Here is a 23,893-nt window from a genome sequence, read left to right on the forward strand (position 1 = left end):
GGACTGGAGCACAGTAACAATTGGTTTTATCACATCTGTCATGTGTTAATAAGAGTTAATAAAGCTATTTATTAGCTGTTGAGTTTATGGGTGCCCTGTTCAAAATGTATCAATGCATCCCCCCCCCCGCCTCATACACTGCAAACATGTTGAAATGGCACTCCACGACATAGAGGAGTACACAGTGGTCAGGAAAAGGACTGTGATAAGCCAGTAAATGGTTGGGGTATTGGTTTAAATGCAGAATTTGGCATGCAAAACTTGAAGAAATCTAGCGAAACATTGTGAAGTTTCTGTTAGTCACTCTTTGCCAAGAGCAACCAACAATTTATAGAGGAGAAGGCAACAGGAAGGGCAGGTGAAAGAAAGCATAGCAGGAAGGGACAGCTGAGTGAGAAGTTGCTGTGGCAAGTACTGGGGAGCCCGGCAGACAATGTTGGCCATAAATTGCAGCTGTGGACCAGAAATGCTCCCTGTTTATAATATTTAGGGCTCTTGTCCAGGTTTTTTTTTTAATACTTTAATATTGTGATTGATTATCTTTGTATTAATTTTGACTAATTTTCACAACCAATGCTTCTGAAGAAAGAATTTGCTTACTAGGTCAGGGCAGTTTTGCTTACTAGATCAGGGCAGTCCAACTTGGGTTTATGCACAAGGAAATATGCAGCGTTTCAGCCTTAGAGCTTGCTCAGAAGTGTCCCAAACCATTTTCCTTGCTGAACTGGCTGGCTCCTCCAAGAGGTGGCACACAGACCCGCAGAGGGGCAGTCGTGACACAGTGCATGTAAACACCCGCATTGTGTTTTCACTGTGGTATTCTGCTTCTCTGTGTTGCTACTACACAAGGCTCCTTTGAGAATGTGACTAGTTCTTGGTCCTCATTTTGCTCTTCACTCTGGCTTGGTCACTTAAGCTTCTCTTGCCAAGACACCATCTATTTCCTCCCTCCTTGCCCCTAGAAGCCTTTTAGGTTGCATTAATCAACTAAAGCCTGGGTATAGTTTTGGCAAGAACTCATGCTAATTGAATGTCATAATTAGCATGCTTCGTTTCTTCATTTGGCTGTAACGTAGCAGTTTGGATGACAATGTTATGTTGTAATGATTGCAAAGTATGTTAACTGCTGAGAGTAACTACCATATAGATAAAACTCCTTCAAGATTAATGCAATTGTTTATTTTTGTCTGGTGGGTGGAAGGTAGCTGATGAAGGATGTTGGGTGGATATTTTAAGTTCTGACATTAGGAGAAGGTTTGTGAAGATCTATGTTAAGTGCCACTTGAGCATCTGCAGTCTTATATTACAGTTAAATTGATCCCCAAGTATCACGTAATTGAATTCAGTAGTTGTACTGTCCAGACTAGCTTGAAACACCTAATCCTTGAATGGGGAACCTGTGGTCCTTTAGATGTTGATGGATTCCTGCTTCCATCATCCCTAACAATTGGCCATGCTTGCCAGGGCTTATGGGAGTTGGATTCCAACAACATCTGGAGGACCCTAAGTTCCCCATGTTTGCTGTTACATAATGTCCTTGCATTTGACCTAGCCCTGACATGAATATTTGGTTTATAAAAGTCTTAAGGAGTATAAAGACATTGCTAAAATTCATTATTTCATGTGGTGGTTTTTGAAATAAAACCAAAACTGTCTTAGTTAGAAAAAAGAATGTGATGTGTATATACGAACATTTTAGAGGCAACAGTTTGGTATATGTATGGTGCCTTTCTTGGCTGGTTCTGTTGCATGTATATGTAATACCTTTTTCATGTCTGTAATTCTGTGCTACCAGTCATACCATAGGCAGCTGCAGTGAGCACTGTTGGGTGGTTTTATTTTACTTAAACTTAAATTGCAATGCATGCTTGAAGCACCATTCTAAAGCAGAATTTTGAGTACTGCACAGCCACCTACATTGTCAAATTCACTTTATATACCACTTTTCTTAATACATTACACTCAACAGAGCATGACAAAAAAGGAAAGGAAAATATAAATACCTACATCAGCAATCACTATCTATAAGAACTCCATTTTAAAAACAATTCTCTAAAGTAAACAGTGTCGTAATAAAACACAAAAATTCAAAAACATCCATTAGCAGCACCAGCACCAGCACCAGCACCACAGTAAGCCCTTTTGAGGTGTTGCAGAGGGAGGTGGAACCAGTCATTAATTCCAGGTGTTGGTTAAGAACAGGGTGGAACATTTTCTGACCTGAATGGTGAATGGCAGCTAGCAGAGCCCTCTGCTCTGGTGATGGTTGCTATAATAGGGATGGAGGAGAATTTCATTTTTACCTGAAGTAACTAATTTGTACCTCCTGGGCTAATACACAGATCAGAGAGCACAGTTATGGTAATTCTTTGAACAGCATACATTTCTGAATTTTATGATGCAGTTCAGGCTGAAAAATAAAAGTCGAGAAATGTATGTGTGAGGGATGTGTTGCTTATGAAAGTATATATTTTAGGAGGAGACACAAAGGAAAATGTGTACAAAATCCATATTAGGATAAATGCACACAATTTAAATGCAAATGTTTGCACATTGTGGTTTTTTTAAGGGAATGGACTTATGCAAAACAGGTATGGCCAAATATATACTGATCCCTTCATGCAAATAATCTTGATCCATTATCATTTATTCTTTAGTAAAAGAGTTTTTCCTTTTTTGTGGAAATGACCATTTTTCTTGTATAATCCACAAGAGTTTACAAAGAACCCTCACTTGTTCTTTAGCAAAGCTGTTTTTAGGCAGAAGGACATTTTCAAACAGTACAGCTGGCAGGCGTCTTATATAATTAGTTGTACTTGCTGGTAAACAAACTCTTACACTATGGAAAGCAATGACAACTCCTACATTAATTATTCTATTCCATTCAATACTGTAAGCCTGCGTCAGAATTTATCCCTTTAACAACAGCTTTGCATTCATATTCATTACACAGAGAAACTTGATTGATGATCGTAATTCACTTGCTACTTTGAAAGCCGTGCAATACAAAGAGACTATTAGTTAAAAAAATACCTTTTTGTAAAGGCAACCTTATTCTATTATAGCTTAATTTTTAAAGTTCCATTGATTAGCTTGGTAAATAAGCATCATTCCGTTCTTTGAACTTGTAAACTTGCAAGAAAGAATAGGCTCTTCTGCATAGAGTACAAAGCTCTTAACTCTGGATGGGGGACTTCAAATGTATCATCTATTCATTCAGTATAAATTGTAATACTAAAATACTTTCTTCCTTCTCCTCATTTTAAGGTGTTGGCCATTAATCTACAGCTAGTTTCCAAGGACAGGTTTCATGCAATACTCACCATGCAAATGTTTGAGAAACCAGTTCTGAAGTAGGAAAAAAATGTCATGAGCATCAGTAATGCTGATGATAGGCATCAGTAATGCTGTTCAAAGGGGTGAAAGCTACTTTAACAAAATGAACCAGTGGGAAATATATTTGTATCTTAATTCAAATGTTATCTAGAAATGTTATGTAGAAAGAGAGCTGAGTGGCACCTCACCCTGAAACTCCAAATGACTGCTCAGTGGCTTCATGTAGATATTAAATTGCACTGGGGATAAGATAGGGGGTACCACAGAGGACTTAACATACCCACCAGGGGGCAAAAAGACACTTTCCCAATGATCCTCTCTGGACTTGGTCCTGAAAGTAGGATTGGAACCACTGTAAAACAGTGCCCCTGGAGGATACCATTGTTGATGATATCAAAGGCTGACAAGAACTCTTTGGCGTTACTCAGTGATGAAATGACAAGAATGTCCGCTGTAGATCTTAAATCACAACCAGGACAATTCAACTAGAGCCTCTCCTTCAATTAGTTATGTCATAAGTCATTCAGGGCTTTATTTGCCAACACTAAAACCTTGAATTTGGCCCAGTAAAATACAGGCAGCCAAAGCAAACCTTTTTTCAAATTGGTTCTGAGCAGCTGAACTTGTCAGTTCTCTGGCTGAAAGCAGCTGCAATCTCTAGACCATATTCAAAGACAGCCCCATGTACTGTGCATTTCTGTGCCCTCAACTGGGAGATTACCAGAACATGGGTTATTGTGGCCATGGTATTTCTGTCTAGAAATGGTAATAGCTGGCAAAATAGATGGAGCTGGATATATGCACTCGTTACCACTGGGGCTACTTGATGCTTCAAATGACAGAGCAAGAGAGAGCTGCGTGTAAGAATGATACTGGTTACAATGCGCCCCATCCCACAGACAGGTGGATAATCCAGTTGTGGCCACAAATGTCTGCCACATCTTCTCACCTGGCATAACCATCCACCTGTGTTATGCACTCTGTTTTCTGTGACTCTTCAAATAGGTGTATTTACCTAGTCTTTACCTTCCCCCTTTCCTCCAGCCGGACATAGACTTCATATTGACACCACAAAACAGATGAAGGAGCCCTTAATCTGAAGTGAGAAATAAGATCCCCAGAAGAGTAGGAACACTATAATAATTCATAAACAAAATACCAATTTTTTTAAAGAGTTGCATTCAAACAGTTGGCAGCAGATTTAAGTGCAGATGCTCTAAAAGAGCAGAGAGGTGATGGATATGATAGTATGGTGTGAAAGAGCAGCAAAAGCTTTGCAGTATCTGGTTTCATATTTCTTGCAGCTTTGTGCACCTCAGGCTCACCTCCACCCCCCAATTCTGTGTATTTTTAACACACCTGCAATACTACACTTGGTGGTATAATCTTTTCTGAAAGATTTTTCAGTAATGCCTTTTAAATGATGCAGTTATTGAATTTACCAGGAGAGGGTAGTCAGAGCTGAATTTCCTGTAGTGTGAAAAAAGCTTCTCACATAGTTTCAGGATAATTTGTCTGAAATCATGTTGTTGTAATAATGCACGCAACAGTAGAGGACTTGTTGACCTATTCTCTGAAAGGGAATTCATAAGAAAAGCTATCAAATTGCTTTAGCTCATCAGTGGCCACCTACCACCTGTTGCCCTGCACTTAGATTTAAGTGACATCAGCATTTTAAAGGTTATATTTAAATCCTGTCATTTCTTCAAAAAGAGACTATTTAAGCATTTGTGTGGCAGGGTGTGTGGTTGGATACAACCTTATAATCATATGTCACTGGTCTCAGTCAATTTCAGCACCAAAGTACTGTATTCATTGGATGTTTTACTGGCAGAACTCTGCTTTCTGCATTCTTTTTTTTTTGGAGGAGGAATAGCAGATTGCTTAAATGTAAATGTAAAAGCAAAGTATTACGGATTGGATCCTGGCTAAGTTGAACTTCATTCCCATTGAGATCAGTGGAACTTAAGTCATGACTAATTTGATTTCTTTGTGACCTGATTTCAGATCCAACCCAGTATATCACTGTTGTTATACATTTTTTTTACTTAAGGAAAACTTAATTTTAGCTGGGTGTTACTAAAGATCAAATTAAGATTGCTTAGCTTTTTTAGTTCTTCTGTCTGCTTTGGGGGATAACCATATATGCATTTGGGGGCCCTAGTGTTTGTTGCCAGTCTATGTAGAATTGTGATCCAGTAAATGTTTTGATGTTCATGCAGACTTAATTTTATGAAAAGCTAAGCTTCTCAAGGATAAGTAAGTTTCTTCTTTCAAAAAACCATGAACATTTAGAAGCTTGTTTAAGCCTTACAAGATGCACTTGGTTGTATTCAACGAAGTCCTACTCAGAGTAGACCATTTACATTTAATGAACTTTAGTTAGTCATGGACATTAACTTCAGTAGGTCTTGGCCTCTTGCTGTCCTTTTCATTCTCAGCTTCCCAGTGTTTCGTCCCTTTCTGTGTTGCATTTTTTCTCCTCTAGGAAATCACTAAACATCACAATTGATCATTTTTCTTTGAGAAGAACTTTAGTATGGTGAGTGTCACCAAGGGGCAATTTTAAATGTAAATTAAAACTAAGATTGTCTGTAGTTTAACATCTTAGCTATCTGGTAAAATATTCAATTGCTCCAACCACTGTGTCTGTATTTGCAGACCACTCTTTTTAATCCAAACTCGCCTTGAAGTCTAACACAAAGGTGGGGTGAGGGGTGAGGGGTGGTGGATGGTGATGGGAAAAGGAATTATCTGTGGGATTGAGTGTAGGCATGTTTGAACATTTTTAAGGATTGTATGAAATGTATGTTTGTATGCTTGTATATTCGCACTATGTGTGTATTAATGCTGAATTATTTTAATAATAAAAACTTTTTTAAAAATTAAAAAAAAACTCGCCTTGATCCTGATGAGAAGAGCATCCATGTCTGCTTGCTGCTACAGTGGTTTAGAAGGGTTAGATAGCTTTCTTTCTTTCTTTCTTTCTTTCTTTCTTTCTTTCTTTCTTTCTTTCTTTCTTTCTTTCTCTCTGTCTCTCAAAAGAAAACAGAGCTTCTCTCTCGCGAAGCAGCTTGTAAAACATTCAGTTGCTCCCGTTACATATTACTTCTCTAAAGTCCCACCTTGCAGTGAGAAATGCATTTATCAATTTACAGAGCCCGGCAGGGGCCTTAAGCAACTCCTACAGAATCCAACCTTGGGGGAATATATTATTTAGTTCAAGTTTTCCCTATGTCGACTACTAGAGCTGGAAGTATGGAAAAGCAGAAATTCAACAGGCAGAGGACATTGCTCTGTTGACCAGGCAAGAGCAGAAGGCCATGGTCCTAATATTTAGAGGCATCATGGTGCTTGCTAGTTACAGGTATTGATATTACAGACTCCATTTTTCAATCCTAGTTGGTTTACCAGGCAGGTCTCAGCTTCAGGTTCCTGTTTCAAACCCCAGAGTCCCTGACAAGTATGTTTTTATAACTAGTTTAAGCCTACTCTGCTGTTTAGAGACCAGAATGTATTTAATTTTCATCACCCCTTGTGACTAATACAGGCTTGTTTCTAGACTGTGTGTGAGTACTAAACAGCTGTATTGAGTGATCTTGTTTTTTAAGACTAAGTGCTTCAAAGTAAATTAATTGGAACATTATATGAAATAAAACAGCTGTGTGTCCTATGCAGGATGAACACAAGAGAATTAAGTTCAGCTAATAATAATAATAATAATAATAATAATAATAATTTATTTATTTATACCCCACCCATCTCCCCGGGGTTCCGCAGCCACTCTGGGCAGCTCCCAACAGAATTAAAAGCACAATAAAACATCAAAAACATCCCTAAACAGGGCTGTCTTCAGATGTCTTCTAAAAGTCAGATAGTTGTTTATTCCTTTGACATCTGATGGGAGGGAGTTCCACAGGGCGGGCACCACTACCGAGAAGGCCCTCTGCCATAAGGAGATAAACTGGTGAGATATATATATATCTATATATACATATATATAGATATGTATATATATAGGAATAAGAGGAGAAAGCTATTATAGGAGGAAGAAGAGATGAAAAACTGGCATTTGTGTGTGGGGGTGTGTCGTTATGTGTCTATTTCAAGAATGAATTGTGCCTCTGTGGTGAAGTCAGACTTCAGTAGTTGCACTGAAATGACTTTTCCAGGGCACAGACCTGGGCGGACGACAAGACACCACTTTCGGCCTTGCAAATGAGGTCCAAAGGAAAGCAGAGCAATATGTTTGGCACCAGCTTGGCTGCAGGAGTTGCCAGAAGGAGGGCATACAAGGCGCCATCCAACTGTTTTAGGGACTCCACTCTGGATTTGTGTAGGGTTTAATCTTTAGTCTTTTCCTTCTCCTAGATGAGCTTCCTTCGCAGGTTGATGAACCCCATCTGGCATATCCATCTAGGAATGCAGGAGAGTACAGCACAGAGGTGGAAGTGAGACAGTTTTGGAATGCTGGAGGTCCCCTTTTCTATCTGCTTTAACCCCATGCAAACCCACCAACTTTAATACAAGCTGAGTTGCATTCCCACACTTCCAACAGTTTGTATGACACTGTAAACTATACTATAGCTAACTCAGACTGCACAGGTACACATACTCCCAAAGAGGTGCTTGGAGCAGCTTTGCTTTGTTCCATCCTGTCCCATCCTCTCCTCCCCTTTTTGCCCGTGCTGTGCTTAGCCAAGGCCTGGCTTATTGTGTCATCTGAACTGTGGCTCGTAATTAAGCACTCTTATTACTCACCAGAAGCAAAGATATCGCATCTAAGCAGTCCTGATCCAGACAGCCTAGTGCAGGTTCTTCAAGGGCTTCTGGCAATTCCTGGAATTCTCCAATAATAAAAGGACACTACAAATGCACTGGATTCAAATAAAAATCTAAATTCAAAGACCACACCAATAGCAGATATGAAAAGGTTGTGGGCAATTTGGTTGAAAAAATGGTGTTGCAAGCTGCTAGAAAAACACACCCATCACTCAGTATGTTTAAAAAATCTCTCCAATTTGCCATTTAGGGCATGAAGAACTGTCTGAAAGATAATTGCGGAGGGCTGAGCACAAAACCCATGTAACAGATTAAAAACTTGCATTTCATTTTAATTCACTGGGCCTGGAGTAAAAGAAAGTGCAAGCTGCACCAAGTTAACAATGATCAAATTATTCTGGATGGTGAAGTGGGTCATGGACTGGTTGTAATCCTAATACTTAATTCCCCCCCAACCCCCCCCCCCCGAAAACACTTTTAATGGTATTGTTAACTTTTTAGTGTGTCTGGGTCATTTTTTTCTGTAAGACTTTGAAATATTTGGGTGAGAGAAGGGTATCAATTTTTTAAATAAAGCCAGAAATAATAAATAAACATCCAACCCAGAGATAAAACACAACCCTTCCCCAAAGGAACTTGATAGCAGCATAAAGAATCACTCATGAATAAGCCAGTGAAAGTAAGTAGTTCTTCAAGGCCCTTCTGAAAACACAAAGGCAATTTACAACACAATAGTATACTTAAAATAGAAATAAAATATGATTAATAATAAATACCAACATTAAGCAGCTGATGGAAGAAGTTGAAACTCAGTTCCAGGAAAATTAAAACTTAGCAGGTTGATAGGAAAAAACTTCACCCCAAATCCATGAGCTAGTTTGCATGTAATACTGTGCCAAACCATGACTTAGTACAGATGTGCTGGTTCTTGGAAAGAAGACTTTGACCACTGCACACCTCCCCTAGTCCTGCTATTGTGAGCTAAGCCATGGTTTGTCTTAGTGTAGTGTTGTGTTTGAATCCCGGCTCATGGTTTGCCTCTTTTTGACAAATCATCAGTTGTAAACTGAAGAACGAACCATGATTACAGTTGTGGTTTGTCTGGGCAAGACATTGAGGTCACATTAGATAGCTCAATGAAGGTGTTAACCCAGTGTGTGGCAGCCTCGAAAAGGGCAAATTATTTTCAAATGAATTGAAAATAAACCAGCCAATATCATAATACTGTTATGCAAATCTATGGTGTGACCACATTTGGAGTTCTGGTCACCTCACCTCACCTCAAACAGGATATTGTAGAGTTGGAAAATGTTTAGAAAAGGGCCACCAAAATGATCAAGGGGATGGAGTGACGCCCCTATGAAGAAAGGTTGCAGTGTTTGAGACTTTTTAGTTTAGAGAAAAGGTGACTGAGAAGTGACATGATACAAGTTTATAAAATTATGCATAGCATGGGGAAAGTGGGCAGAGAAAGGTTTCTCTCTCTCCTAATACAGTGGTACCTCGGGTTACATACTCTTCAGGTTACAGACTCCGCTAACCCAGAAATATTACCTCCGGTTAAGAACTTTGCTTCAGGATGAGAACAGAAATTGTGCGTCGGCGGCATGGCGGCAGCGGGAGGCCCCATTAGTTAAAGTGGTGCTTCAGGTTAAGAACAGTTTCAGGTTAAGAACAGACCTCCAGAACGAATTCAGTTCGTAACCCGAGGTACCACTGTATTGGAACCTGGAAACATCCAGAGAAGCTGAATGTTGGAAGATTTAGGACTGATAAAAGAAAACACTTTGCCATGCAGTACATAGCATAGCCAGAGGGACACAGGTGGCGCTGTGGGTTAAAGCCTCAGCGCCTAGGACTTGCTGATCGAAAGGTCGGCGGTTCGAATCCCTGCGGCGGGGTGCGCTCCCGCTGCTCGGTCCCAGCGCCTGCCAACCTAGCAGTTCGAAAGCACCTCCGGGTGCAAGTAGATAAATAGGGACCGCTTACCAGCGGGAAGGTAAACGGCGTTTCCGTGTGCAGCTCTGGCTCGCCAGAGCAGCGATGTCACACTGGCCATGTGACCCGGAAGTGTCTCCGGACAGCGCTGGCCCCTGGCCTCTTAAGTGAGATGGGCGCACAACCCCAGAGTCTGTCAAGACTGGCCCGTACGGGCAGGGGTACCTTTACCTTTACCTTTTACATAGCATAGCCAAACTATGAAACTTGCTCCCCCAGGAGGCAGTGATGGCCACCAGCTTGGATGGCTTTAAAAGAAGATTAGACAAATTAATGGAGGAGAGCGCTATCAGTTGCTACTAGCCATGATGGCTATGCTCTGCTTCCACTGGTAGAGGCAGTAATGTTTGTGAATACCAGTTGTTCTGTTCCCTAGTATCCCACAGATATCTCCGGTTGGCCAATGTGAGAACAGAAAGCTGGACTAGACACATCTTTGACCTGATCCAGCAGGCTGTCATTAAGTTATTAAGTTCTTAACAGCTCCCCCACCAGACATCGTTGGACTACAGTTTTTGTCATCCCTGACCATTGGCTATACTAGCTGGGGCTGATGAGAGTTTGAGTCCAACAGTGTCTTGTTTCTTCATCCCTGTCAGTTGGTGAGGGTACTAATTGAATGATTCTCCCACAGTGTTGTTGAAAGTTGTGGACTAGGTCCGATGCACTTCTTGAAGTATCCATCAGCAATCCTTGGTAGTTCTTGCTCTACCTCCTTTCTTCAAATCACTTTGCATAGCTTATCTCTGTGGTTCTTACAACAGCCTTGTAAGCTGGACCAGTATTTATTCCCCTATTGCAAATGGAAGCCAGTGCCAAAGTGGTATCTTTCCAAAGACCACCCAGAATTGATGGCCAAGTTAAGCCAGAGACTCTTAGTTAATTATTTTGACTATTATGTTGCATTATGCCAACTTAAAAGAAAATATAGCATAAGGGCCTTTTTGGTGGCAGCACCCTTCACTTCCAAAGGAGGGGGAAATAGTCCCATTATTTACATTTAGATGGGCAGTGTTAACATTCTTACAGCTTTTTGTGGTTTTAAAGTATGATTGAACACTGATCCTTTTGGTTTTGTTTTAGTTTTGATTTTTGTTACTTGGCAGTTTGTTCTTTGGGGACTTTTGTTCGGGTTGGAAAGTTGTATAGAATCCCCCCCCTAAATAAAATTAACCACTCCCCAAAATCTGAACTCTGAAGATTTTTTTCTTTAGTTGTTAGTTCTCTAGTTTTCGACAGGATTTGAAAGCATTTGAATTCTGCATGCTGCTTTAAGCATTTGCTTGAAGTCCTTTATTGGAATTAGCAATCTCTCCAACCAATGCCAGAATTCCGTCAACTCTGTTTAAAATCTTGACTTTGAAGATATTTGCACTTAAGAGTCCCTGCCTCAAGGACATTTTTGTTATGAGCACTGGTATTTCTGCTGTGAATTGCGTTGAGCTGCTGGGGAGGGGATCTTCAGTGGCCTTGAAATAGACATTTTGTTTGCCTTGGTCTCTCTTAAATGCATTGGTGTGGTTTTTTAAAAAAAAAATGTTTGAAACTTTTTTTCCAATGTTCGTTATACTAATTAAGACTTGTGTTTTAAGGGCTTTGAAACACTGCAAATTTTATTCCCAGCTCTGAGGTGATTCAAGAGATGCTGCTTTTAAAGCACATTTACATAAGTGTTTAGTTGGTTCTGTCTACATTTTAAGTTTTGTTTAAGAATTGCTACAGGATTATTCCATTTAAGGAGGCTCTGTCAAAATCAAAACCCTCCAGGTCTTCATATGTGCCTCATTTAATTTAGGTAGCAGCAATCCAGAAGCTGCCACAGTTGTCACTTTCTCTTTGTGCTGAGTCCCCTGGTGTGTCACTAAAGCAAATGTAGTATTTTGGAACTGAATTATCGGGGTCTCCTACAAAAATTTGTTGGGCATTCCTACCTCCTCAGAGGAGTGCTCTTGATCATGACACCTGCCTGCCAGCCTGGAGGGTGGAGTCTTGTAGTACTGTTCCCATCTCTTAGGGAGGGAATTTTTGTAGAAGAGGGCACAGGAAAGGACAGGTGTCATGCCAAGACTTTCCTTATTGCTGTTCTAGAGGGGCTAGGATTGAGGTTAACTGCCTGATGCTGAGCATTTTATAGCAGATGAGATGTCTTGGAAAGTTAGAAAGGAAATAGGTGTCCTTTCGCCATTCTTTCATTCCTTCTTCACTTCCCCCTTTCCTAGGATTATTGTTATATACTGTAAAAGCAAGGATGGGGAATGTGTGGCCCTTCAAATTCCATACCGTTGGCCATGCTGACTGAGGCTGATGGGAGTTGTAGTCCAGCAACATATGGAAGGTGCCAGGTTGGGGAAAGCTGTTCTAGTGATTCCCCCCCTCCCCGAATTATAAAGCATGAAAATTGTATTTTTAGAATTGCTTCTAAGCATTGTCTCATACATACTTGGAGTTTTGTGTCCTGCTTGTGTGTTTAATGCTAGTTACCTATTTTGTTTTTAGGAATACTAGTTCCACATTGCAGCATTGGTGTGTGTCACATAGTTGGTTTCAAATGTATTATTTCAAACCTTGGGCATACAGTTATTATGTAAACTACTACAATTCCTTATGAATATTCTACTAATAGATGTTGAAATAAAAGCTGACATCAAGGTTTGTTTTTCTTAAGGCCTTTAGTTTCTGACTGGTCAAGACAGACTAGGCTTGGATGCAGAAAGGGGAGGTTTCTTCAAAGGGAATACTGTGTAATAAATGGGCAGGATCTGGTGTTTTTAGGCCAAAATAAAATCTCTGTGGGTAATGAGTATTGGACAAAATTCATGCAGTATGACTCTTGGGCAAAACAGGCCTAATGAGACGTGTTTTGCTAAGTACTTTCAGAACAGTCACTTGCATCAGTCTTAACTTGAAGGCTGCTAGAGTAGGTGTGTGGAAACTCAGACCTGGGAGCCAAATGCAGTCCTCTAAAACTCTGTCTGGCCTTGAGGACTCTTCTAACACTTCCTCCCTACTCTCTCTCTCTCTCTCTCTCTCTCTCTCTCTCTCTCTCTCTCTCACACACACACACACACACACACACACCACACACACTCAACCCCCAGGCTACATCCATCTCACCACTTCTCAAGTACTTTTGCTTGGCAATAATGTGTCCTTGAGCTCTGATCATGCCTTCTGCTAGCCTGGGTGGAGCATAGAAAGAGACGTGTGTGAGAGTCGAAACTAGCCTACTGTACAAAGGTAAAATGTGCTGTTGGTACTTCACTCACTTTTGCTTCTGTTTCTACTCTCCACAGGCGTTTATTTATATAACAGAATATATACACCACTTTATCAATAATCTAAGTAGTTTACATAGAATATAAAATGCTCATAAAAATACTGATACAATTAAATAGTAAAAGCTAGTAAACCCAGTTTATCAACATATATGCAAAATCAGCAATTATTTTTAAAAAAATACATAGTAGAATTAAATGGCTGGGTACACTTTTCTAAACAAAACAGTTTTTAAAACTCCCTAATATTAGTGGGCGGGCAATTCCTGGTAATAGGTGCCGCCATTCTGAAATATTCATTTCTTGCAAAGAAAAAGTGGAGAAAAGAAGACCCAGGTTACTACCATCCGGTTATCATGACATTGATTCCAGGAAATGTCATCAAACAGATAAGTAAACAATCGGTCTACAAGCACTTAGATAAGGTTGCTGTGATTACTAAGACCCAGCATGGGTTTCTCAAAAACAAGTCATGCCAGATGAATCTCATCCCTTTTTTTAATAGAGTAACAAGTTGGTGGACCAGGGAAATGCTGTGGACATAGTGTATCTTGATTTCAGTAATGTGTTTGGCAAAGTCTCCCATGATATTCTTGTGGAGAAGCTGGTAAAATGTGGGCTGGACGAGGTAACTGTTATGTGGATTTGTAGCTGGTTGGCTGACCAGACAAAAGAGCGCTAACTAATGGTTCCTCATCATCATGGAAAAAAGTGACTCGTGGGGTGCCACAGAGTTCTGTCCTGGACCCATTGTTGTTCAATGTCTTTTTAAACAATTCAAAATGACCTTAACAGATTGGTAAAATGAAGACTGAGAAGAGAAATGATAGTCTTCAAATATCTAAAGAGCTGTCACATAGAAGATGGAGCAAGCTTGTTTTCTCCAGCTCCGGAGGCTAGGAGCAATGGTTTCAAATTAAAAGAAAGGAAATGTCATCCATTGGTTTTCTGGGTAGTAATGTCTTTGCTGCTGATCTGTTTTTACTCATTGAATGTATTGATGATCTTTGCTTTTTAGTTAATCTGTTAGCTACCGTAGGAGTTTTGTAGACTGAAGGGCTGTGTTTGTTTAAAATAAATCATTTTTTCCACCCCTTCAGAGAAAGCAGAGCATGATGAGTGCTACTTTTCAAAGACAGTACCTTGTTTCAGCTGCATACGTTAACATTCTTAACCAGGACACAAAAGACCCAAGACGCTGCTTTGGACTATTGTATTTCAAATGACAACTCTTGTGCACCATGAAAAACTGTTCTTAAAACGGAACAGACTCAAACTCTATTGTGAGATTACATAGTTGGAGGGGTCCTGTTCAAGGAAAAATCCAAAAATTCCATATAAAAGTAGTTCTTCAAATCTTGACATGTATTAGCACTGTAGAACAGGTTTCTAAAACAAGAAAATGGCACTACCTGTGGTACTCAGTTGCTCATTCTGTTATCTCTTTTAAATCTGGTTTTTATCTCTACTTTTTATTCTTCAGGGAGTGGAAATTGGTTCTGAATTAGCCATAACTTAACTAAAACTGCTACACAGCCAAGTCTAAATAAACTTGTTCAGAAAACAGTTTCTGCCTTAGGAAAGCTATAGGTCTTTCATTAGTGGTGAAAATAGCTTTCGTGCATATTTTGAAAGCAAAGTAAAGCAGAAAACACTTTTTTTTTAAGTGCTAAATTCTTCAGATTGTCTCATCATATCAGTTTGGCTAGAGTGGCTGTGATTCCAAATAAGTTCTGTCAGCACAAATCTCATCTCAGAGGTTGTGGTTTATTAAGTCAGGATATTTGAAGACCGCCCTCGTAAATAGATGAAATAATATTCAGCGTTCTCTGAGAAAGTCCAAGAACTCATATGTACATTTTTTTTTTAAGGAAACATTGAGCGGACTTCTTAAAATTTGTAACCTGAAAATTATTAAATAAGATGTAATTGTGTCTGTCTTGGGGCACAATTCAGTTCCTACTGTAGCTCCCAACAACATGGCTTTTCCTGGAGCAACTTTTAAGTTTAAAAGTAAGGAGTGTGACTAATGAGTTTCACTTTTGCCACATCCTGCTACCTAGCCAAGTCACTAGCAGCAGCTTTGTACACCTTCTCCTCTGCTTCCTTTTGGGAAATTGTAACTAGTTATTATATACTGCTGTTTGTTGGGTATGAGTAGAGCAGTACACCTTTCCTTTCCCCCAGTGTGGACTGCTAGCGAGTCCTACTGCTTACAGCTGCCATCGCCTCTACTCCACCTTACCTCTGGGGTGGTAATTGTGAAGCTAGACATTTATTTACTCTGTTTATATCACCCCTTAAGGAGCCACATCATGTTCCTCATGTCTGCTTGTAATCCTGTGTGAAAGGCAATATATAGTCCATTGGGTAGTGTGTTCTGGACTCTGATCTCAATGGCCTTGGGCAAATCCTTACCTGTCAAACTATGTTCCCTCTCTATAAAATGCCAGTAATAGTGACTTGCATCACAATTGTTGTGAAGATGAGTTATGACTTTCAATCCAATTTCATCCTGGAAAGCGCAGGTGATGCAAAAATCTAACTTGCCACGGTATCTCTCTGAGTGGTCCTCATGTCCCTAAGCTTCCTTTGTCCTGGTTCTGTATTTTTAAAATTACTGTACAACTGAGAAAACACTTGAATTATTTCCTCTTTATTTTTTTTAAAAAAGGAAGATCAAATAGTGACATCATCTTCTAGCACAGGGAAAATGGGAATCATAACTGTGCAAAGATTTGTATGGTTTGGTGTACTTCTTGCACTATCCTTTTAAGCTAACTTGTATCCTTGATGTTTTCGTGAAAAGCTGGTACAGCAAGACTGCCATGATGAGGGTTAGCAAGAAATGCTGTTTCTTTAACCCAGTTATCTCTCTCCATCTCACCTGAGCTTGAAGCAGCAAGCAGTCACAGAACTGTAACAAGATTATAATCATGTGAGGGGAAACAGCAAGAGGGGGGGATGGAGGAATGGGAGAGGCTGGGTGGGGGGAAGCATCTCCTCCAGATGCTTTTTGACAGCAGATTGTGTTACCAGCAATATTTAGCTGTGCGTGGATGTTCAGGAAAGCAAGATTAAGGCGCAACTTGCTCAATGTAGAGTGCGTGTGGTATTACTATGCTCCTGCTTTACACCTTTTTAATTTCCTTCTTAGAATCAATCTACCGACGTGGAGCCAGAAGATGGAGGAAGCTGTACAGAGTGAATGGGCATCTGTTCCAAGCCAAACGCTTTAACAGAGTGAGTACTGTTGCTTAAAAAAAAAAGCCAGAAAGCCTCGGGAGTGGTGTGTGTATTGTATATCTGTGTGAGGTGCTGTAAATTATTATCCTTTCCTACTGGAAGCTTCCGATACTGGGGAAGAATAGGCAGAGATTTGGTTCATCTCAATTCAGTTTATGCAATATTACTGAATAAAAGGTCTTTGAATTCATTGTGGGGACAGTAATGTAGGATTAATTTCTCCTCTATGCGTTTTAAAACTTGCCTTTTGTGTGTGTCTGTGTCCAAATAAATATTTTTCATGCTGCCTTTCCAGACAGTCTGCATCGTGAATACTCCCCCTAAGCCTATTTATTGTCTTTCACCGCTTCCTTTTTCCTATTGTGTGTAGATTAGCGTTAAGATACTTAGAATTCTCTTAAAATGCAGAGGAGCTAAATGGATATGACCTAATTAACGAAACCACAAATATTTTTATCTACTGAGCTGCAAACTCTACTGCATGTACTAAAGACACAGCAGTGTTAAGGGTCTGACTTCATCTATAAAAGCAAAGGAATCCAGAGACCCCTCCTTCCTTAACCCAGCCCATTATGCTGCAGCATGTATTCTCTACATAATACAGTCTTCTGAAGTTTTGTGAAAAATGTATGAGCAGGGGAGTGTTGGATTTTAGGTTAATTATAAGGATTGTCTGACTATTGCTGCCTTGTGGGAAAGGTGGAGAGTTCTTTAATGGCCACACACACACACACACAAACACACTTATCTACATATGTATGTATACATGAACCCCTAATAAGCGGCGAGCAAAATCTTTCCTGATTATGGTCTTAATATCTAAGTGATATGATTCACAGATTAATGTGGGGCTGTCATATGCCAATGCACTCTAATTTGAATATTAAGAGGTTTTAGGGGACAATTAAACCAGAATTTTGGGATCAACAGTTTTTTATGAAGCACATAAAGCACAAAGCTCAACCTGAATGGTATGCAAAGTTTTAAAAGCTTGTGAATAGTACCAGTGTTCTCTGATGCTAAATGGAGGCCTAGTTAAAAATAGTCATGTAAAGGCTAATGCCCCTGACTCTACTATTATGAATTTTCACACACACACACACACACACACAAACAAACATAAACTTCTGCTTTGTGAGTACCTTCTGTACATCCATTTCACTTCTGTCCTTACCTTAGAATAAGTTTCTTTTCTAGTAGAAAGATGTTTTAAAACATTTGTTACTTTTTATGATATGGGGGGGGGGAGTATTATGAAAAAGGGGGGAGGAACATACAGTATACAAGGGCTTGGGCTTCTTTGAAAGCAAAGGAGCTTTCAAAAGCAGATTGTGATATGATAGGGATAGACTCCACTGTTTAAAAGAAGCAAAGTCAAGAAGCCCACCATATGCATGCCAAATATTGGTGGCCATTTGGATCCCAGACCTATGAGTATGAGTACCCATATCCCAGATAAGAGTATTTTTAATTGAAAGTTTGCTTAGAAATAAAATGGTATAGGGTTGTATCCAAATATGGCATACTCAGAGTAGACTCGCTGAAATTAATGGACCTATTAGCCATGATCATTAATTTCAGTGGCTCTTTTCTGAGTAGTACTAACATTGGAACGCTACCCTGATTTTATTCTAACCAATACATTTTCTCATACAACTACTTTCATGTGGGAATTCTGCCTCTTCTGCACACACAGAATAAAGCTTGAGGTATATTAAAGAGTCTGCTTCAAGTAAAAGTGTGCATTTCATGCTGAAAGCCAAAACTTCTGCGTAACACTCTGTGTGCCATATATTGCGCAATATAAAACAAATAGCAGGTCTCACTCATTTGGGTAATGTACAGACTTGGGCCTTGCTCAGAATTGACCAAATGTACCGCAAGAATGTAAAAGAAAGATGCTTTTATCTCAAGCAGATGCATAGCTTTTTATGTTCTTTATTCCTTACAGTAAATATACCAAAACAGGAGCAGTTAATGGTTAAATCACACAATTTGCTATGCTATCAGATCATTGTTAAACTAAAGCAGCACCACAAAACATGGTATTACAGCTACATTGCAGAAAGATTTAGCCTGTACACATGTTTAAGATCAAGGTACAGGATAAAGATGAAGAACCTGCGACCCTCAAGGTTCCAACCCACATCAGTCCTTATCAGTTTTGCCAGTAGTCATACTGTATGGGGGGAGAGGTTAGGAAGCCTGCATCTGTGATTGCAATCCTCTTCTAGTCATTTTGTATTCCACAAAATTTTGTTAGGTCTAGAGTTTCCTCAGGGTGACTTCTTGTGTGAACACTTTAAGCAGGAGTCCAGCAAGTGGAAAAAGCAAGCGTCTCTTCTCCAGCATAGATGCAGTTAATTCTACTGTGTAGACTGTAGGCCCTTCTCTTGTCACAGTACCATTTAATAAGAAATGGGCAGGCAAGAAACTTTCATAAACTGAATATATAGTGTGTGTGTTTACGCTGCTTGAAATAGAACCATGTGGATGCATCTCCTTGTGGCAAGCTATTTGTGTGAAACGTCTTCCCATAAAGCGTGGGCAATTTGAGTTTGCAGTGGTGCGGATGAAATCACCCGAACTGCATGGGGAGCTGCTTTCACACACATGGCTTGCTACAGAGTTGCTCCCACACAGCTCCATTTCAAGCGGCCGCCCACATGGTAAGTTGAATGTGTGAATTGGGCCATAGTAACGTCTAACAAGGCACAGAACTGCTTTCAGGGCTACTCAGTCAGGGGCTTCTGTTCCCATGATTGTCACTGTGGCCTGAAAATTAGGGTTTATTCTTCAGTGCAAAGCGACAAATAGTAATACGCTTTTGATATTAGGTAGCTTAGTTACGTTTTTTAAATGCCCCCTATTATATATAATTTTCCTTTCTGCTATAAGTGTCAGCTGGTCTTTATTCTCATCCCAGGAAGTTGTAAAATAATGAAATTTAGTTTATTGTGAACCTTTCTACCCACACAGAGTGACACACTCCCCCCCCCTTGCAAAGCTGAAATTCTTGACAATCCACTGTTCCATTTTAGAAAACATTTTGCTGGAGCAAGCCTTGTTTCTCAGTTGTTGCAGCACACTCTTGGCCATTTCCACTCAGGAGTGCTGTTACTGGGTCATCCTATGTACTCTCTTTTTATAAGCCAATCACATTGTGAAGGGGAGTGATGGGTGAGTGTTTTAATTACAGAAGAGCTAGAGGGGTCCTTGCTCCTTTTATTTTTTTAGCTACTGTTCGAGAACAGCAGGAAATATATTTTGGCTAAAATTAGGAGGAGTCAGGATGGTGGTTATAGATTTTGCTAAATGCCTACATATCCACCCCTATAATTTGAGAACCAGATATGGGTGGGCTTACAAATCCAAATTCTTAATGCTAAGCCAGTTCAAGGTGTACACAGCCAACGGGTCTGATGTACAGGGTTTTTTTTAGCTGAAAATGGAGTTAGATTTATAAGTGTGACTTTGCAAGCAAAGTCAGGTTGGTTTCAGTGGCTACTGTGTTGAGTTATGGTGCAAGATTAAGTATTGACTTTCAGTTTGAATTAATTCCCTTCTAGGGAGAGCAATGTCAGATCTAATGATGAGGGTTTTGTTTTATTTTTTTAAGAGCATTTTAGATTTTGTAGAAACAAGTTTTGTAGTTGGGAATATTTGGAGGATTTTTAACAAGGTAATGTGTTGGCACAACATAAAAAATAGTTGGTGTTGTGGAGTTATCCTCCGTAGATCTTCCCTATCCCTATAGCAGAGTTTGACTACACTGTGGTGCTTTATTCTCAACTTGAATGTTTGTTTTGGTGGAAGGGAAGAGGTTAGTGATCAGACTGAATAATAGTTGTATGTGTTTCCTTTAAGTTATAAAAATGAATTTATTATGCAAATACATCTTACTCCTATATGAGGCTTGTAGTGGTCTCCCATCTCTATTGCCAAACAGGGCTAAACCAGCAAAGCTTCTGTAATGCTGCAATGTCTGGTTTTCTAAGACCACTTGTTGGGCCCCTGTGTATTTTTTAAGAAGTAGGACTAGTTCACACTTTCTAATTTTTTTGGATGGAGCAGCTGGGGCTTACCGGAAATTGAAGGTTACAAATGCAGCCATATTGAAGCAGGCTTATGACAGCTGTTCTGTGGTTATATTTCTTTCTGCATGTTTAGATTATCTTGTTTCCAGAAGGTGATCAGAAGAAAATGGAAGTTGATAAGCTTTTCCCACCTTCTGTAAATGCCTTTTGCAGGTGAATTATAACATTGGTTCATATTGACTGAAATATTGATTTGCCTGCCAGTAAAATGTTTATTGGAAATCCTGTTTTATTTTTTGCAAAGAACAAAAAAAATTAGGCTCCTTGGCTTGATTCTCCCCCCCCAAAAAAAAAATTAGGCTCCAAGTAAAACACTTAGAGCAGGAGTTATTGGAACACTTTCGATAGAAAATCCTACTACTGCTCTTTTTAAAGGAAGGATAACCCTATCATTGCTAAGAAACATATAGGAATAAAACCTCTCCCCAAGTTCCTTTTAGGAATGCTTATTGTTTAGATATGGCCTGTACAAGATGGCTTTTCTTTGGCAACTGTCCTTCCACTTCTGGGGCAGAGGCAGCAAAGTAAACTGGATTATTCTCATTCCCAGGTCTTCTAACAAATTTGGAAGATTCTTTCTAACAAATCTAACAAATTTGGAAGCATATCTCTAATTTCACAAGTCAAATACTTCCCCTTTTGATATATCTTGCCTTAATAAGATGGCCCTCTTAATTTGAAGAACTTGGCACAGATCATATTTCTTTGATTCCTGAAGTACTATTGGGAATTGGATAGCAATTGATGTGCAGGAAGATAATACTTTTTTGAGCCTCAGCTGTGGCTGATAACCTTCCACTTTCTGTTAGGGTTTTCTCTGTTTTCTCACAGTGCTGCTCAAGTGTATGTAACATCTATGTGTGATTTGTTTATGAAGTATTAGTTCTTCTTTATCAGCTTTTAATCAGACAAATTAAACCAAGATGATACAGCTAAAAAATATTGAGGGGAGGAGAATCAAGCCTATGGCAGGGGGAGATCTTTGGCCACCTTAAAAAGCCAATACACACATTCTTAAGTTTATCAATATAGTTCTACTGTGGCATAAATTTTCATTGAGCATCTTGCAAACCCAAGAATGGGGTTCTATTCACTTGTTCCACTGACCTGAAAAAAAATATTCACGCAAATAGGCTCTTGAATGCTACAGCTTCATCTAATGCATCTCTCAATGCTTAGAATGAACTACTCTTCCCTTCATGATAGCAGGTTGTGCTCCTCATCTTTTGAAATCACTGCACAGTCATTGTTATCTTATTGTTCTTTTGCTAATGGAATACCCATTCTGATCTTTTGCCTTTGTGTCATGAAAGAAAAAGGAAGTATTTGTATGAAGGCATAACAGCAGAATGCCTCTTGCTGTAATGGTGGTAGATTTGTGAATGGTTTTGCATGTACACCATGAAATAGGGCACTGAAGGATGTACATTTGGTGGGGACTGGTTTGAGTCTTCCATGTGTATTAAGTGTGGGTCACTGAAATCAGGCCAGTAGCTTGGATGTTCTGAGCTCCATCGTTGTACCTGAGAGCTTTGCACAAGCCAGGTGTTTGTTTTTACTTTGACAAAAGTAATATTAACCCCAGAAGAGAAGCATTTTCAGTGATGTGTTTAGTGTATCTGTTTTGTCCCATAGAAAGTACCTGACAGCACAAGCTTCTGTTTGCTATTATCCAAGGAACGGCCATAGCTCAGTGGTAGAGTTTCTGCTTTTTGCATGTAGAAGGTCCCAGGTTCAATCCCTGCTAAAATGTAGAATGCAAGAAAGATGGAGCTCTGCCTGTGACCCTGGAGAGCTGCTGCCAGTCACAATAGAGAGTATTGAGCTAGATTTATTTGTTTGTTTTCAGTATGTTTATTCTGCTCTTCAGCCAAAAAGGCTCCTAGAGGAACTCACAGCTCAAGAAAAAATAAGACCATCTCTGCCCTCAGGGCTAAAGTCTAGAAAACATGTGACAAAAGGGATGGATCGATTGGGAGAGTAGCAGAAAAGCAGGCTCGAGGATCATTTCTTAAAGTTACAAGGTTTTTAAAGAGGACCATCTGGGACGGAAACAATTCAGCGAGAAAAGACGCCAAAGGGTGTCTCAGGAGAGCCAGTGGAGTGGCCTGGCTTCCCATCTCTTCCTCTGCTGCTCCTGCTGAACAAATAATCTGCTCCCTAACTTTCCAGCCAGTGAAAGTTACGTATGAACCTATTACAGTGGTACCTCGGGATACAGATGCTTCAGGTTACATACGCTTCAGGTTACAGACTCTGCTAACCCAGAAATAGTACCTCGGGTTAAGAACTTTGCTTCAGGATGAGAACAGAAATTGTGCTCCCATGGCGTGGCAGCAGCAGGAGGCCCCATTAGCTAAAGTGGTGCTTCAGGTTAAGAACAGTTTCAGGTTAAGAACGGACCTCCGGAACGAATTAAGTACTTAACCCAAGGTACCACTGTATTAGTCCTATATAAAGTTGTCAAATTGCACTTGTGAGCAATTTTTCAGGGTGCAAAATGCTTTTAACCCCCTTTTATGTGGAAGATGTCTCTAAGTGGGTGTATCTGAAAGATGATTCATACTTTTTCCCCCCTCCTAGAGAGCATACTGTGGCCAGTGCAGTGAAAGGATATGGGGTCTCGGAAGGCAAGGCTACAAGTGTATCAACTGCAAGTTGTTGGTCCATAAACGCTGTCACATTCTTGTCCCACTGACCTGCAAAAGGCATATGGTAAGTTTGGCTCCAGCACAAAGCTTCAGTGGGGCTGTGTACTTTTTCATGTATGAAGGCTATACAGATGTGCAGTTAGTTTTAAAAGATCTGGTGTTTGTAGCCTCCTTCTACCTCAGCCTGCTTGTGAGGTGCATGAGATGGATGGCAGTGACGAACTGGATAAGAACTCAATGAGTGCAGTTGTATTGAACCTAATTTGGACACAATCTGCCCTGTGACAAGGAAGTCTTGGAGGGTTGGGGTGTTGGTGTTTTATTTTTATCTGCTGCTGAGTGGGTGGGAGAATTGTAAAATCCCTTGGGTGCCTTGGCAAAAAGGTGGTATATAAATTCAAACAAATAGTATTTTAGTTTTGGAATAAGCACAAAAATGTTGTGGTGTTGAGTTGAAACTGCTCCTTTTTGCCCAAACCTTTCAGAATTACTATTCTCTTCACCTCAC

General features: G+C 39.9%; 1 protein-coding gene across 6 annotated transcripts in view; it reads left to right on the top strand.

The window, feature by feature from the left end:
* The window catches only part of PRKCZ (protein kinase C zeta), a 106,645-nt gene that overhangs the window by 55,700 nt on the left and 27,052 nt on the right, over positions 1 to 23,893 (top strand). For all 6 annotated transcript variants that reach the window (XM_081923646.1, XM_081923642.1, XM_081923641.1 and 3 more), the window contains 2 exons: positions 16,549 to 16,634; positions 23,318 to 23,449. In XM_081923646.1, coding sequence (XP_081779772.1) covers positions 16,549 to 16,634; positions 23,318 to 23,449 — 218 coding nt within the window. The remainder of the gene's footprint in view (positions 1 to 16,548; positions 16,635 to 23,317; positions 23,450 to 23,893) is intronic.

This window comes from Podarcis melisellensis (assembly GCF_964234715.1).
Source record: "Podarcis melisellensis genome assembly, chromosome: 8".
Taxonomy (NCBI): Eukaryota; Metazoa; Chordata; class Lepidosauria; order Squamata; family Lacertidae; genus Podarcis; species Podarcis melisellensis.